This window comes from Osmia bicornis, chromosome 1 (genome assembly GCF_907164935.1).
Source record: "Osmia bicornis bicornis chromosome 1, iOsmBic2.1, whole genome shotgun sequence".
Taxonomy (NCBI): Eukaryota; Metazoa; Arthropoda; class Insecta; order Hymenoptera; family Megachilidae; genus Osmia; species Osmia bicornis.
Window position 1 is genome coordinate 7,249,619 of NC_060216.1, and position 18,144 is coordinate 7,267,762.

At 41.2% G+C, this 18,144-nt stretch overlaps 1 protein-coding gene across 5 annotated transcripts in view; it reads right to left on the reverse strand.

Annotated features, from left to right (window-relative positions):
* Nucleotides 1-17,291, reverse strand: part of LOC114875432 (CD151 antigen-like) — a 35,036-nt gene extending 17,745 nt beyond the window's left edge. Inside the window, exons 1-2 of one of the 5 annotated variants that reach the window (XM_029185696.2) lie at nt 16,945-17,291; nt 5,238-5,330 (exon numbers count right to left, since the gene is read on the reverse strand). Coding sequence is in view for 1 of the 5 variants with exons in the window: in XM_029185695.2 (XP_029041528.1) it covers nt 4,691-4,701 (11 nt within the window). In the remaining 4 variants the exon portion in view is untranslated. Of the gene's footprint in view, nt 1-165; nt 340-1,040; nt 1,356-4,690; nt 4,717-5,237; nt 5,331-16,944 lie in introns of those variants that run through there. The other 4 variants (XM_029185695.2, XM_029185694.2, XM_029185697.2 and 1 more) reach the window with 4 other exon arrangements.
* Between the last annotated feature and the right edge of the window lie 853 nt (nt 17,292-18,144).

Genomic DNA, 18,144 nt, shown 5'->3' on the forward strand with positions numbered 1-18,144 from the left:
TCTTATAATGTCACTCGAGGAACGTTATAAAAATTCATAGATGGAAAAGGAAACTGTCATTATCAAACGATGAAAGCTCTGTAGATGAAGATTCACGTAGACGATTTCGATATGTTCCTTTCAATTGCACGAAATATCATCGTTGAACGATTCACTGGGGCTCACCGGAACAGAAGAGGAGTTGATCAAAAAATCTACGATCGAATTTTTTTCAATCGGCCCCCTCTTCGTTTACGATTCACGAAGGCCCGCGTTAATTGCCAACACTATACACGCACACGTTCCAACCGACTCCATCGAAAAGCATGTCTCATAATATATCAGCAACGACAATCGGGGGGGACTGTCGTTTCGATCCCTTCCCATCAATCTGCCGCAGTACCATGTTCCCAGCATAGACATATCCTCATTTATCCCAATGTCCTACACCAACCTAGCCAATTTGCTAATCGAGCCAATCATCCAATCGCATTAACCTTGCCGGCCATTCAGAGACCCCGGTCTCCTTTTTATTGGACGGTTCCTGCGACTACTTTTTCACGTTAGCGATATACACCAGGCTGGTCATCAAGGTGTACAGAAAAGGGTGTTTCGTTGTACTTCGTATCGCTACCTTTCTTTTATCGATCGTTTCGCAAACAGAGTTCAAGACGAAGCAAGTTTCTTTTTTATTCGAAATTTATCTCTCGATGTTTCCAAGAACTTTGAAAATTTTCAATCTCGAACAAACATTCGGATAATTCTCAAAGTTCCGTAATAATTGAATTGCTCGAATGCCCATCACTATACGTCGATTTTATTCACCCTCTGTCCAATAAATTCCAACCCATGAAATTCTCTTAATACAGATAAAAGAAGAGGATGGATAGACAAGTCCATTCGCTAAAAATGAAAGGACAAAAACAAAAGATACAGGATGCTGAAAAGAAGGAATTTTGCCTCTTCAATGACTCGCAATTGCATGCATTTTAACGACACAACTTTGAAACGAAGCATCAGTATCGACCTCTCTTTACTTCCTGTTTCAATCAAAGACTTACTCTCTCCCTCTCTTTTACGTATCCTTCTCTTCCGTTTTCTGTTCACATTCTAGCCGGTTCGATTCATCGATAACTACTGTCACTCGTTAACTTTCCATCGTGCCTTTTGTCTTTCTCTTTCAACTTGTCACACTATTCCCATTTCAATTAAACGCTCGACCATAATGACGTTCTACCTTACAGGTATCATTTACGATCGACCGACGAGTAGGAAAAATCCGGATCGACACGGTATCGATTTTATTGCCGCGCTCGATTTACCGCAGGTTGCAGCAGCCTGCACCAGCTGGATGCAACGTGCGGCATTGCACGGGGAAATGTGCAACGAACGAGTACCTCAACGGCCCACGCCGTACGCCTCTGCGCTTACAATCGCGTCGCACCGTGGAAAATTGGATAATGCCACTGGCTAGGAATATATACTATTGCTTCTCTAAGCTAAAGGCTTCTACCTCTTCAACTAACAACTCCTCGTCCACGTTTATTCTACAACATTTCGTAAAACCGTTTGTCGCAACTTAGATTTCCATTGATTAATGGAAAGTGTAGAGGAATGATAAGCCAAGACCTAAAAACAAATGGTGCAAGATTTTTTCCCCTAGCCTTAATCAAGAGAAGCCTACGTTGCACCTAACTAGCATCCAAGTATGCTAGCCTTCTCTAAATGAAAATACAACCTGATGTCCCTACGTATGAAACGAGTATTCGATTAGTATTCATTTCAAAACAAGTTGATTCATAAATGGCGATAACTATGAACGGAAATCGACGGAACTAGTCTCGAGGAGAGCTCAAGTGGAACTATGAATCGCAAACAATATTTACCGCGATGAATCCCGAGTTTGCTAATATCGTAGTTTTGGGCAAGTTCAAACTGGCAGGAGTTAGCCACAGGATATAGAGAACAGTATAATTTAATTAAAACGTTCCGAGTATGTACCACTGATACTTGTTAAATAACTGTCGTCATACCGTAATTATACGAGCAAGGATAACAGTGAATTACTTGAAACTTATGATTTCGTTCGTGCTTTTTAATTTACTCGTGGTATTTCTCTCGTGGCGAGCAATTCAATTAGAAAAATGAACGAGTTTGCATGATACCAATGATATACACGCGTGCTTTTTGATTAATTCCTACGATCGATCGGACGATGCGTTTATTAAAATTGATTGAAATGAATTAAAAAATTTCATTACTGCTGATCGTGATTTTGAACAGAAATCTGAACAAAACTGATCGAGACCTTGGATCGTCACTTTGCTTGGTCATTCTACGATTCAACCACCATCCGTTAACTATTACGACGAGTGAAAATAAATAACCGTGGTCCGTCCTTTTTTATTCAAATGCTGATATTTCCATTTAACTGTTGGACGTGGCACAATGGTTGCAACAATAAAACGCGTGCAGCGTGTGTATTCATTGAAGAGGCGTGCCGGCACGGCCGGTGGTAGAAACAGAAGAGTAATCTTGCGTTGACTTTCGACGAACAACAGGGTGAACCCACCCCTTACCCCGCCCCTCGCCATCCAAAGGCCATTACTCACCGACCGTGTCCCGCTGTCAGGTGCAATTTGTTCGGCTCGCAGAAGCGAGAAGAAACGACAAACCTTGCTTTGCTTCGTGACAGATGAGACCAGAGAATCGTTAAATAAAAAAATCAACGAAAAAAGAAAAGTGCAGAAAAGAAATTCGATGACCGATGTTTCACGCGTGGAACATCGAATATTTCGCCTCGTCATCGCGACGATAATTTTATACGATTCTACTACGAAATCAAGGTTCGTGCCTTTCGGAATTTCTTTCTTCCTCGGGGCGCCTTGAAATTATCAACAAACGAACATTTTTCTTTACACGGTGAATTCTGTGTATCAGGGCAGAAGGGTTAAGACGATCAAAGAGGAGAGGAACAAAGGTAGCGTGAAGAAATTATTTTCAGGAATAGCAAAGCTTGGCACGAAAGAAGATGTTAATCGAGGTAAAAGAAGAGAACACCCTGTCTCGCCTGAGGGAGACTAAAAAGAGTGGTTCTCTTGATCGACAACGAGGAAATTACGCTTTAACGGCGTAAGAAAATGAGAATAGAAGAAGGCAGTGAGGGTTATATGCCGATGTAGCGTGAAGAAAAAAAAAAAAGGCAAGATGGAAATTATCTTTTACCCTTTCAGGCCGGTCGGCTCGTTAAACCTCGTCCTGTAGGCTGGTATGGTAATAAATAAAACTCTTGCTCGGAGTTGCAACAAACGTAGGAAAGTGTTAAAACATAAAGAAAGAGAATAAATAATAAAGTTTTCTTTCTTGTTACCCTTTCCCAATCGTGAATACAAAATCATGAATACTTCGATGTTAAAAGAAATATTTCAGGGATTGACCTACTCCGGATTCCAGGAATAAAGGAACGAAGGTTTCAACCCTCTTCTAAGCGAGGTAGGATAAACGGTAAGAAAATAATCCTTCCCCGATTCTAAATGAAATGCCTTCCTCCTGTAGACTCTTCGTGAATCCGACTGCCAACAGGTTCATCGGTGCAAGTGGATATCCATTCAACTCGGAATGCTTTTCAACTCTGCCCGTTCACTTTTCTGCTTTTTACTTCGATATTATTCGAGCGTTGCCGGACAGGGATATCTTTTAGTAGTATAGACGTACAAGACGATTCAGAAATAACGACAGACAGGTATTCATAAAACGAAAGTACCGTGCGTCGCCGACCTTCCGGACGGATTCTTGGTATCTCAAGATTTCAAAGTATTACGATGTTTCATATCACGCGTGGCCACTAATAAACGATTTAAAAGTATCGACAAAAAGCTTAGCAAGATTTAATCGCGCGATGAAAGCCCGAGGAAGAAGGAAGGTTATTCATTGAAAGGGAAGAAAGGAAGAATGAAAAGGCGTTTAAAACTTTACGGACAAGCTTGGTGACTTTACGCGATGCTAAACAAAAGTGTCGTCTCTCGAGGACAAAGATCGTAGAAGCTACCCTCCTTCTATTTTCCGGATACAAAAGAGGGAAGCGGCGGTAATGAAAGAGAAAGAAACGTCAAGGAAGAAAGATCGCAAGGTGTCGGAGATTCTTCGATACCCTAGAGATCGTTCCCTTTTCTTCCCCGACTTGTTTTCTTTTTTCCTTTCCCTATTTCGTGGGAAGGTTGACAGCCAATAAGGAACCTCGACACCTCATCGAGCAGCCCTTTCCTTCAGGGAAGATAAGAAGAGAGAGGGAAACACGATTCGTCTCTCTGTTTGCCAAGCGAAAACGAAAGGTTGGCTCGCTTGATAGCCGCTTAATTACTTGGGGAATTCCTTTTGAGCATTTAGGAAACGCTTGCTACGAGACAAAGGAACAAGTTTCGTGATTGCTAAGGTGTTAGCTTTCGCGTAAGACGAATCGAGATTAATTCTGTTTCTTTAATTAATTTCCGGATTTGAGCTTGCAATTTGCTACTTTATGTAGGTGTTATTCGAAATTTCTCCAAGTCGAAATAAACTTGGGCATTTCAAGAGAAGGGTTAACGAACGCTATCTAACTCGAAGTTTCGAACCGTTTCTTTCCGACGTTTTGTATAAATTGATTTTTATCGAGGACGAAAGGAAGGAAACGCGATACGCAAAGGGTCAACGAAAATCGTCGCAAGGTTCGTACGGTGTTACCATAAATGGCCTGGCGCGGGCCAACGAGCACGTTTCTCAAACCATTAGGTGAAAGGACCCCTCCTCATTGTGTCTCTTTTTCTCTCTCTCCTCATCGACTACGTTCCTCTTTCCTCATTAAGTTGATTGCTCGATACCTCTCGTGGTATAACAAACCGCGCTTGCTGCTTCCTGCTTCGTACGCGTCCTCCATTCTATGTTACATGAAAAATGGCCCAATTAATTCCCACCTCCTTCTTCTTCGCTCGCTTCGCGGTACGATTATTGCCACAGCCGTTAATTGCTACCGCGACCTCGACTCCGCTGTCATTGTAAATTTTAATTGATCTTTCCTGAGATGTTCGACCGCGATACTGTTTTTTTTTTTCAAAGATCACTTATGTTGATATTTTTCCCTGGGATATCAATATCTTTTTTTATAAATTACGAGCGAAGATTATTGTTGGAAATTAAGGAGTTCGGAATTTACAGGATAAACGCACCGAGTTGTTGATGATTATTATAATAAATCATTTTTAAAATATGCTAATTACACTTACCCTGCGTCATCGGTGTGTAGCTTGAGGCCGATTTCTGACACGCATGTCCACTTCAAAATTTTTTAAATCTCCCTCGTTACTACACCCTGTATCCTGAAACACAAAGGAAAGGTTCGAAAATTAAAAAAATTTCATAGAACGAATAAATTTCTTATATCTTTCGAAGATGTTTCCCGAGTAAAAACAGCGAGGTTTATTTCCACTCGTTTTTCTTCTTTTTTTTTTTTCAAGTTTCAAGGTACGAGTTCATTCTCGCTCCCCTTTATATTCTCCAACCTGTCCACTATTTTTCGTCGAATGTCGAGAGGATGGTCTGGCAATTGCGAGCCGCCAGGTCCATTCGACAAACGTACTCGAGGCACGCAGCCACCATGAACGAAATAAGAACGTATTCCCCAAGCGATTGAACCGCTCTCGGTGTAATAGAATTTTTCTGTCCCGTCGAATCCCCGTGAAATATCTGCCCGCTCATCGAACGCTACCCGCTCTCTATATTATCACGTCAAATATTTTTTGACGAAATTTACATTCACATTGCCTGACATCGATTCGACGAAACGAACTTTTACAATTTTCCAAATATCCCAAATTTTCAAAATGTTGAACAGTTTGAATTCGAAAGGAATGATCTTAAGAGAGGAAGAATTTCTGATTCCAGCAGCTGTGGAACGTATTTGTCTTCGAATTAACGCTCGCTCGTTCTTCTCTCGGCTCGCAAACGTGCGATAAGCCAGCCTTAACGCGAATCGTGGGCCGATTTCGGGACCCGTTGCGATTTCCGCTACGGAATAGCGTAAACAACCGCACGCAGAGCCACGCCGTGTAAACGCGATCAGATTTACGAGCACGGCATTTACCGCGATAAGCCACGACGAGCCGTTAATGCGAACCGTCTGCAACTGCAGCAACGACCGAGCGTTTAAAACACGCCACACGTTTCTCCCTGCTAACTTTTCGCTACTCGTGAAATCGTTGGCAAACGAACGATCGTCCTAGACGTGGGTGCCGATGGAATCTCATAAAGGCTTTCAAAACTTTATATCGTTTTATTGTAAAACTCATCGTCGAAATCAATTTATGGCGACCGTACGCGAAAGAAAGAGGATAGATAATCATGGGTTAAAATTAAATTCTTTCGAGTTTATTGAGTTATATTACGTACAATATTTGCCTTTCACAGTATACGCACACGAGAATAAAGGGACGGGAAATTTTCAGCTTTTGAAAAGTTGAAATCGAATATCATAGGAACGTAGCTTACACAGAGCCTTGCGAGATAGAGAAAAATGGTAGAAAATAGAGCGAACAGAGGAAAAGATAAAAGACAGTCTGAAATTTCTTTCTCTCTTCCTCGGGACATTCTAAAGCTCGCGAAGCCACCTCTTGTCCGTCAGTCGTCAACAATATCCGTGTTTTTCGATCAAAGTCTTTTCTCTATCCTCGAATCTCGTTCGTTCGATTGAAAGAATGCCCCTTGGGATTATTTACCAACGCCTTTTTCCAAACATCCTTTACCTTACCTTCTTTATTGCTTTTGCGCTCCTTTAAATGGATCCCCATTTTTTAACCGTTTAATTCTAAATTTCATTAAAATAATTCTTACATCGGGATATAAATTACACTTTTACTCGCGGTCGAATTGAATTGTTTCAGCTTAATCGTCGCTCGAAATAAATCTCCAAGAGGTGTTTTCTATTTAAAGTTGCTAAGTCGCGTTTCATTAGCGAGCCAGCTGGGTAATTTGTTTCTAGAATTCTCTTCGAGAACCACTTTTTGTCACGGTGATCTCTTTCTCGTGTTCGTTCAAAAGTGAACAAAAAGGAATCGCGAGAGTTTCGAGACAAAGGGAAATTTTAACTCGCGAATTTTCAGCTTCGTCTCTCCATTTCTGCTCGTTTAATACTTTCGCATGGAATTTTCGTGGAAAACGCTACGTTTTAATTCGCTCTTCCATATCAGACCAGCAGGGTAATCTCCCTTTTTTATTGATTCTCCCATCAATGATCTCATTCATCGTTTGTACGGATAATCGAATATTGATGGATTCTACCGATTCTTTCAAAATAATTCGATGGAATTTGTAATAATAAAATGTCCAAGGGACAATATTGAAAATCTATAAATGGCTACCAGTATCTCTCCACTGAAATAACATTAAACTCGCAGAAAATACAATGTAGCTACGTTCGAAACATGGATGGTAACATATTAAATTCATAATATTATCGTCGATCTATTCGATGAAAATAAACGATTTGAAGCGAGCATTAATTAGCCGTTTATTTGTACAGTGTATAATATCATGCTGTGCGTTACATGAATATTTATTCATTCAAATTTTGTCATCGGCAATATGGGATAATAAATTTACTCGTGTGATATTAATTAATCGAACCGGCTGCCTCGTTTTCCGACCGAATAACCAATTAATAATTCCTAACTTTATCTCAGCCTCGACTAACGAAATCGTCGCCGATTCTGGGTTGGAAGATTCTTCGAAGAAAGATTTAAGCAAGTTCCTTGTTCTTTCAGAAGTTCGCCAACGAATAATGTATAACTATGTCAAGGGAGAGTGAACGAAACACGGTTAACGGTGTTGTTTCTTCTTAGTTACCTGCTAAAGAAAAGGAAATTAAACTACCTTCTCTATTCTCTGTTCCATACATTTCAACGAAGAACGAGTCTCAGAAATGACGTTAATTTAAACGCGTCTCTCTTTTCACATCCATCTGATTTTCTACTCTCGTCGCGCAACTCTCAACTTTAATCGCGCGGGTCGACTAACACGGTAGAAATGTACCGCGTACGCGATCAGATATATCGAAACTTTAATTATTAATAATAAAACAAGTTAATCCTCAAATTTCGAACTTTCAATTTACATTAGCCGAAAGTAACATCAGCTCGGAGGCTAATTTCGACTAAACGAAGCACAAAGGTCTGAGCTAATTTCGAAAACTCGTGCCACGTAATCAACGTCAAAACAATCTGCCAGACACTCGACCAACGGTTGCCGGATAACTATATTATACGGGGGTTTCTAGGTATCAGCCCTTCGGGCGAACAGGCCAGGGAAATTTCAGCCGTTCGTAGGGTGCAATCTACTTACAAAGCTAATATCCACTGCCGTCGGCCCAACATCGACAACAAGGGTAGATTCTATTAAGTGGCGACCATTTTATCAGGCACCATCCCTCCAGGATCTTGGATTCGATAATCTCGGACTCGGCTTGGACCGAAAAGAAGTTGAAAAATTAATCCCATTCGTGATTTTCTCCGTTTCATAAAGATCACGATTGTTAAGTCGAATCAGAAAATGTCCAATTATAACAGATTGCATGACGATTTCACAAGCGAGACGGTTAACGGCGCTTCAATTGGCCTAATCGCAGTCACTTTGCCAGGCTAGTCCCCGCCGGGCACCGACGTTCACGACCCGTTTATTAAATAAGAGCAAAGGCCACGAACCATTTGCGAAGTGGGACGAATGGATTAGATTTCCTGTTGCGATTCTACGCGAGCACACGTCCGCCTTCAGCGACGACGCCGACGACGTCTAATGAATACACCGATGAAAATCGTTTCAATGACGGTCGCGATCGGGGTCGTTTCTTATTGCGCGTGAGATCGTTCCACCCTTCCTAATCGCAGAAATATTATTGATCATAATGGGAACAATTGTATCTCGAGTACCATGCGGGTGAATAAACTCCAAATCATGTGTCTCTTTTGTACTGTGATCATTTGAAAGAGTTTTTCACTGAGGGAATTATTCTTTGGATGGGACGATGATTGGTCATTTTATTTTGACTTTCAGTACCTTCAATGCTAAAGAATGCTACGGTGATTGACTTTGTAAAATGTAATTCAAATATAGTAAACTTAAACTAACCCATAATATCAAGGAAATGAAACTGGGGTAAAGGATGGGGTGTCCATGTAATTTATAGGATCCAAGTTTTAAAAAAAAAATGTTAAAACCATTGGAAGATAGTAATTTGTTCGAAGGAGAATCGACGAGAGCAAAGGTGAATCCCTTCGACAAATTTTTCAGCAAGGAAGATCCCGTATCTTGTCGCGGACGCGGAGGTCCTCCTCCGAAGTGGTACCATCCAATTGGAAGCGGTTTCTGCTCGTCCTGGAAGTCACGAGAACGAACGGTGACTAATAATACATCGTGAGTCACGATTGTGAACCGTGACATAACCTCGAATATCCTAAGTCCTCTTCCCTGATGTTTCTTCTCTCTTGTTCGTTGATCTTTAGACCCTTTACCTTTCCCTTTCTCACGTGCACCTACGCGATTTCTCCTCGGCTTCGCGGGATACCTTGTAAAATATTAGAGCCTGCGAGCAGCCCCGACAACAAATAATCAGTCGTCGTTTTCTGCTATATTGCCGCGTAGGCGGGAGCACCATTATCTTTTCCCTTGGATCGCCAAACGATCGGTGGATCTAAACCTCGATCGTTTCAACGATCCCTGCCTATAAAACCTTCACCTTTTGTCTCGATACTCGTCGAATGTACGTCTTGATATATATTATTTGGAATTTATGTAAAAAAAAAAAATGCTTCACCGATTTACTTGTTTATCAAAGTTAATTAAAATACGGTCATCGCCGTAATTACGGTTAATGAAAACGTACACTGGGGGTTCGGGAATAACGTGTACGCCGAGCTGTAAATGATTTCGTTAATACGGTAGCCACGCGGTGAACAGGAAAAATCGTCCATTAAATTAATTCTTTGACATGGGCGCACTTAATACACGCCGGTAACAGGTATCATTCCGATCGAAGCGATACGAGGACAAGCGAGAGATCCTTGTCGGCGCAGTTAGTCGACATTTTATCCTGGTATGTTGCCTCGTTACACTAATTAGAGAGCAGAAAGTTTCTCGAGTATCGGCTACGTATCAAGGATGAGCATCGGTTGGAAAATTGATCCGGGAATTGGGATGAAACAAGCGTTTATCTCGTCGATCGACCTATCAGAAACGATTTCTTCTCTGTCACGGTGGAATTATATGGTCGACGAACAAGATAAACACGTCAGATACTATACTGTACAAGGTTGTTGCTCTACAACGAGAAACATCAATGGAAAGAAAACAATATGTACCACGTTTGAAAACAGTTTACGTATGCAAACTGTTGTATGAACAACGATGAAACGCTGCCTGCAGCAATTCCCGAACCATAGGAACCCTCGGTAGCTACACGAACAGATCTTAATCGCGAGGGTCCAAAGTAAATGGGGCTAATTAGGATTGAACGTATGCAACGGAGCTAATGAAGCCAACGAGCGTCTATAAACGGAAACTGGCAGAACTAAGCCAGTTTTCTCTTCGTATCGAAAGATGAGAGAAACGGTTTCCTGCTGCGTGCATCTCGTCGCGACGCCTGTTACAATTACGCTGCTAATATCACCCGCGCCATCAATTTAAACAGGTTTACCATCCGAAGTAAGGAATTTATGGAGAAGAGTAAACGATGCTTGTTTTAATATAGAAAAAGAAAAAGTCATTTTGAAATCAAAACAACAAGTCATCAATAAATGGCACTACCGTTAACGATGAACTAAAAAATAAACGGTGCATCATATTTTTCGTTCAACTTCCATTTGTTTCCGCGCTGTCTTTTTCCCTTTTTTTCGCATTAAGTACCGGACAAAACGCGGGAAATTGGCCTTATTGTCAGACGAAAATGTCGATTTTGCGTTCGACTGCACTTTACGCTCGCGTGATCGTATTCTCATCAGAGATGCAGTCGCGTTGCCTTCGTAATGGGCAACGTCGACGCAGCCAAATCCGACCACGTATGAACGCGGCAACACGTGCGTCCGTCACGCGTCCGCTTCCTTTTGTCTTGATCCATCGTGGCAACGATTACCTCCGGCTATCGTCTAACAGACATTAATCGCAGCTATGCGCCTCGAAACATATCCTAACAGACGTCAGCTGTACCCGGCTCCTCGGAAACACGTGTCTACCAGTGAAGGCTTAAAAAAGAAAACTGATTCATTTCTAAATCGACGAATTCGATTAATTTGATGAACGCTTGCGAAAAATCAAACATTTCAACGCGAACGACAAATCAATTTCGACAATTCGAAACATGGGATCGCGTTCGGATAACTACTTGTAATTTCCGGTAAACACAATCACCGTTAATTTCAAAGGGATGCGCGTGACGGTAAAAAGGTAAACGACCCACCACTTTGCCGCGAGTAAAAATTTTCCGCGTTTCAAAGCCCAACCGTTCGAATAGTTGATTTACGGCAGCAATAAAAGTGCTCGTTGAAAATTCACAGGCTGAACAGGTGACAAAGAGAATCTTCCCTCTTCGCGCTTATACGAGTATCGTATTATTTATGACGATTACTAGGTACAGCAGGAGAAACGATACTTTCTCAAGGAATATGCAGGGTGCAATTCACCGGTGGAAACTACACGCCAATTCGTACCTGTATTCCGGAAAGAAAACCTGCTGAGATTTCTCCGAAAGGACAGAATTACGTGCTCTCGAATAGATCCGGACCTGGGTTCCATAATCTGCAGGTAACAGCGGTCGTGGGACAACCGTGGGAGGATTGTTCGTGAGGTGAAGTTGGGAGAACCGAAAATCCGAGTGAACTAAAATGCCCGTACTTTAGATTAAAAGGAAACGATAAAACCGACGTATTTCAATCGGCGTGTAATTTTTATCGCAAAAATGGATCAATTTTTTTGTTCGGCTTCAAATATAAATAAGATTAGAACCGTTTAAAGTAACCTGGGCTTTCCAAATAGAACGTTTTTAACGAGTTAGAGCGAGTTTCTAAGAGCACCTTAAAAGGTGCACAAGCACGCACCCACGCACGTGCGTGTCTACCGACCGCGAGAGCTTTGGAGATGAAGGAATTTTATGGTCCCCCTTTTTTCTTGAATGAAATATTTCGGCGAAGGGAAATTGTTTACTGTTCGATTGTTAAAATCTGTCGGGAAGGTTACAGAATTTCAGGATAAAATTATTTTGCACCATTCGTCGATGTCGTATCTATCGAGCGAATCAATTACAATAGCCTGCCTTGTCTCCACGTGAATGAGAGCAGCGTGGCCTTTGATTTCATTCAAAGCGCCTACGCGCGTCCCTAGATTCCCCAGCCTCCGCATCTTGCCCCTTTCAATTACGTATTTCAATTATATTTATAAACGTTTCAGTTATCTCTAATGTTACCTGCTCGAATTATTCGTCAGCCTTTTATGCTAATTTTTAATTAGCGAAGAATTGGCAAAAAATTGTTTTATCCGTTCGGCGAAATCTCGCGAAAATACAAACGTTTCTCGCTTGTGGGATTAGTATAAAAAAGTTGCAGATAGGTTTGCAGAATTTCGGCAAGTTCAGCAAAGGTGGTCCGATCGAGGCCCGTTAGAAAGGTAACATTCTCTGTTTCACGTCCGCGCCTTTTTTATTACCCCCGGAGCAACGAAGTCTGCTGTTTTCAACGTGCACGCCGAATCCCAACTTTTGCTTGCCTTTTGCTTGAAAAGGAGCGTTTTAATTGGCGGCATAGGCAGAAGGGAACTGGTCCGCTTCGTTCGTGCGGCAAATTTGCATTCAAGGAAAAGGCGAGAGTGGTTTCGGTAAATGGATGGAAAAAGGAAAGAACGCATCGCTAACCAACGGCTTTTTAAGGCAATGCTCCTCGAATCGGCAAGATTTAAGGTCGAAATGTCTTCCCGGCCGTGCACCGATATATCCACGGGACTGATATTAGCGTAATTAACAAACCGTTCTGATATTTCGTTACCCTCGTCACACGGTTCATCTGATATTCGTGAAACGACCGGTTTAATGATGCGCGAACGTTCGCGTCATTTAATTAATTGACATAGTCGATGAAACAGAAGGAACCTCCTCCATCGTACCGAATGAAAAAAAATTAATATCAATATTCTTTTGATGGTCGTCGTCGAGAAAAATTCTTCGTTTAATTTCAATATCGTGATAGACTTGAAAAATATTCGCCAATTTAATACCTTGAATTACTCTGGCAAATTGATGTAACTCTTCGAGGCTATGGCGGAGAACCATTTTATTCGGGACAGCGAGCTTTTTTATCGATCCTCTTTGTGTTTTAAATGTACGCTCGTGTAATTAATCTATTCGAATGGATATTTATTTCTTGCTATGGAAATGAGAGAGAATTTGGTCGATTTTAAAATAAAATACGCGGAAAGATTGCGAATTTAATTAACAACCTAATAGATTTTATAAAGACACGGAGTTTCATTATTTTTCAGTGATTAAAGCGGGACTGTGAAATTGCAATAAGGATCAAAGATTTGAGAGTACATATTTATCATCTAAAAGCAGTTACACGCAAAAAATTTCTATCATCGATATTTCATTTTTCCAAGTGATAAGCAAAGCTTTTGCACGTTGTACGACAGTCAATTTGTCGCGAAGCAGATTTAATTATTTTTTTCAAAAATTCTCCGATAACAGTATAGCTGTGTAAAAGAACGTGGCAAAGTCCAACGATCGTTTCATAAATATACGATCGTCACTTTTTCTACGTTGAACCGCGACCAATCGAAGATTACATCACCGCTCGATGTTTCTCGCGTAGCAAGCGTTAAATTATGCATCGTTCGCTGACTGATTGACTGACTTCCTATGGCGAACACGGCCGCCGATGGTACGGTTAAACGAGCGATCTAATAACCCGGAAAATCGTGAAGTCGGATGGCAGTTCGAAAGGGAGAAAATTCCAACAGTTTTTCAGGGAGCAACCAACTGTAATTTCACTGTGCAAACGGAGAACACGCGATGTAAAAATTCAACCTTCTCAGACCGAAGGTAAACGTTTTCAATTTTAATGCTTTCATTGAGAAACTACCCTTGGAAGGTTTATCTTTTTTCATTCGTGTTACCGTGCTAGTCAGAACCTTTTGTTACGAGTACTAGTTTTTTCACGTACATATTCTTTATTTTAAAAGAAACTGACGTAAAAGGAAAACGTTTATCTTTCATTTGCAAACGAACTATCTGCTCTTTAATTAAATCATTTTTATAGGAAACGAATTATCTATTCCTCTTTCAACGATGAACCGTTTCCCGAGTGCAGAATGGAAAGGCGAATGGCGCGTAAGTAAAGGCGCGTACGCACATAGTAAGCGATAACGGTGATAACGAAACACTCGACGCCCAGAATGGGAACGTTTCGCGTGTGCTCGTAGAAATCGTTAACATACATGCATACGTAACATCAGACCCCCTTGCTTCTCGTTCAGATCGTGCCATGAAACGTGCTATCGCCTTGACTTCATTTTCAAACATAAAACAACCACGATACCTAATCGCGCTGCTTAATAAATTAAAATTTGTCGCTTTAATTCATTTGCATTCTATTCAATTAGATTACATTACGCGTAATAACAAGGAATTTGAATTGTAAATTTTAAATAATCTTCTACTGTGTACGGAATGGCGATCATAAAACTTTCTAGGATTAACCAGAAGTATTCAGCATGAAAGACACCCGTCTCTATGCTTCGGATATAATTGGAGCACCATCGAGGGTAAGCTGAAAACTCGGTCGGGACACTCCTTATCGCTAACCGCCAATAACGAAGAACACTCTTGATTCTAAATTCGAAACCTCCGGTACGTGACTTTGTTCGTTTGTAACTCGACTCTGTACATGTATCCCCTTATCCGCGGAGAAAACGTTTTGTATTATTGATATTCCGTGATCGCGATGTTGAGTCAAGTCAAACAGAAGTTGCTTTATGAGAAAAGAAAACAGAGATAGCCGTGTTTGCTTCGCCTTGTTGCTCGAGCTGTATCGAACGAAAATATTATCCTAGTAGGTAAAATTGAAACAATCGATAAGGATGCGTTTGCGTTATGCGTGTAAAACAAGAGATAAGGAGCGTCGCTCGGAGACTGCAATTAATTCGTCACCTCTGTGAAATCTGCACGACTCATAAATAAAGGATTTTATCGTCGAACAGAAAAATGCTAATTGTTAAATTGGTTGAAACGGAAATATTCGTGTGTAGGAAGCAAGTTTGCTTGAATACGAAAGTAGAAAGGAAGAAAAAGGACTGGCTCGCGTTAAATCTTTCGACGCGGAGCACCGGTTGGTACTTTTAGCAACGAGTAAACTACTTCAACCTTGACTGAACCACTCCACGTCCGCGATTCACTTAGCTCCGCGTCGCGGAACCGCAACTATCCGTCTGGAATTCAAACTAGCCGAGAGCCTAGGAGGAATCCTTGGTTGAAGCAACGGTCCCAAGTTTTTCCTTTGAGCAAACAAGAGACCGAGCGTGCCGATGCTTATGCAAAACCCGCGACAAAAGGTACTACGGGACAACCCTTTTAACGACGTCCATATCCGTTCAATTCTTTTCATTTGCTTAAACGATAAATGAACTGTCGAATGGATCGCGATAGTTTTCAAATTTCGGGAAAAGAAGAAAAAGTGCGCGAAAAAGTACGTAATCGTCAAAGTGTCCAATAAACGTTGCAAAAACAAGCTAAAGTGAACTAGAGCGAGATTCGCTTTAGAACCAACCCATTTTCGGCCATTTCCGGTCCGCTCGGCCTTTCCTTGAGATTTTGACACATTAAACACAATGGCGTAAGAATTTTTTCGATGACTCTTACCGTTTGGCCTGTACAAAAGTGACAGAAAATCTAAAGCCCTCTTATCAAGATTTTCAATCTTAAAAACGGGTTGGCTTATAAATTGCAAAGATTGCCTAATTAACTTTACGTTTTCAAACTCTTATCTCTAATTCATAGCGCTACCAATTTTACGGACGTTTTTAATCAATTCAGATCATCTCGCGATACGTCGAATCGCACGGTACAATCGAGTATCGAATCAATTCATCTAAAAGCTCCGTTCATTCTCTTATCGTTCGATGCGTTTTGCGATACCAATTGTTCTGAAATTTTCAAATTTTCACGATACAACTATCCAATATCAACAGCTTCCTTTGATTAGATTCGCAAAAAAAAAAAATCATATAAAATCGTAACAGAACAGCCATAAAGGAAAATAAAATGGCGAAGAGTTAACCGGCACAATGGCCAATATAAAAGGAACATCTCGAGGGAGGAGAGAAGGAAGAGAACGTATGGTGTCGCACATCGGATTTCTTGTCGTCGAGTGACCCGTTCTCTTACATCCTCTACTGCTCTCTTTTTTTTTTCTATTTACTTTTCTTTCTCTCCTTCTTTCTACCGTTGTCCTGTCCTACGCCTCCTTCGTAGGCTTGACACGATGGGAACCGGTATGACCGGAACGAACAGGCGGAATTCTTTCTAGCACTGTCAAAACAAGTCCACGACGCGATTCGACGATTTAACAAACTAGTTTCGTCCGTTCTAATCAATCATACACGGGGTATCCGTGTTTCGTCGCGTGTTCGAGAGCCGTATGCGAAAATCCGGCCAGACGCGACACGCGATACAAGTGAAACGATAGAAAACGCGATATCGCGTGGTTCGGATGTATATCCTTGGTAATCGACTATGTACGCAATAACAGAAAATATATATAATCGATCTCTGAGAATTAGTGTGTGAAAATTCGTAAACGCATTTTAGTGTGATATTTAAAACACAAACATCGATGACGCATGTCAAAACAAGAGGCGTCATTTTTAATGGTTTTTGCATTTCAAATCAAATTATAAATATCGACTCACCGAGCAATCCTGAAGACGATCAGGTGACAGGAAAAAATAGAAGAAGCGGAAAGGATGCACTGAAGGTTAGGAATCGTTTCCCGCCTGCTGCGAATCGCAACGGCGCGTTGCGTAACGCGGCAACTTGCTCCGCACAACGTGCTCGATTTTCGACCGATGTTAACACTCGATTTATCGATCATACACAGGAAGGGACACTGGTTCGCGTGCACAGTGTGTCACGAGACACGAGAGAAAACAATCCATTCGTTCAGAAACGAGTGAACGGTAACCGCGGGAAGGTTGAAAAACGAGAGCGCAACGAACACCTTCCAATATGACGGCCGGAGCGCGACTGACTGGCTGAGCCGGCTCACCGCTACGCGCGCGGCCTCGAGTTTCGAATTACGCGCAGCCTGACTTCTTGAGTGGCATATTGAAAATATTTATATTTATAATATATATTATTAAAGATTTTTCAATCTATTACATTATCAACCTTTAATTATTAAAATTTTTTTATAACACTAATAATTGATATTAATATTAATATTGATATTAGTATTGGTAATAAATTTATACTTTGCATTTGTCAATCTTACGACTCATAATAAATTTTCCAAGCGCACATAATCAAAGATAGCTTAATAAAAAAAAAGACAATTTATTTAAATCAAGCAGCTCATCATTATTTGTCAGGGATCGTTCGTCCCTGAATATCTTATTGAAAGAAATGACTACCGGTTCTTTCAATCGCTGCGATATCATTAAATTGCCATAAGCTTAATGGTGGCAATTCAGTTTGATGGCTGGGAAGATCGATTGCACCGGCGAACAGGATAGCAGACGGAGATGACCGTCCACGGCAAGACCAACCTACGTGAATTCCATTATATAGGTAGGTACGTCTATTGTTCCCGGGGTTAACTGTATACTGCAGAGGGAAACAAAGCGACAAAGGGATTAGCGAAAGCATGTGACACGACGGTGAGTAACGTAAACAAATGATTGCTATCAACCTCTTGACACTCCGATAGACAACCTCAAGCATTTCCAAATAAGGCCCTCTTACCGATAGAAAATCAGAGCCTTGAACCTTTGAATATTAATTAAAGACTAGTCGCAGGTGGAAGTGATCGAACACAACCGCCGGAAATACATACCCGTAAGCTTAAAGTTAAACCTGGACAGGATTGATTGATCGGGGGATAAGTATCTATC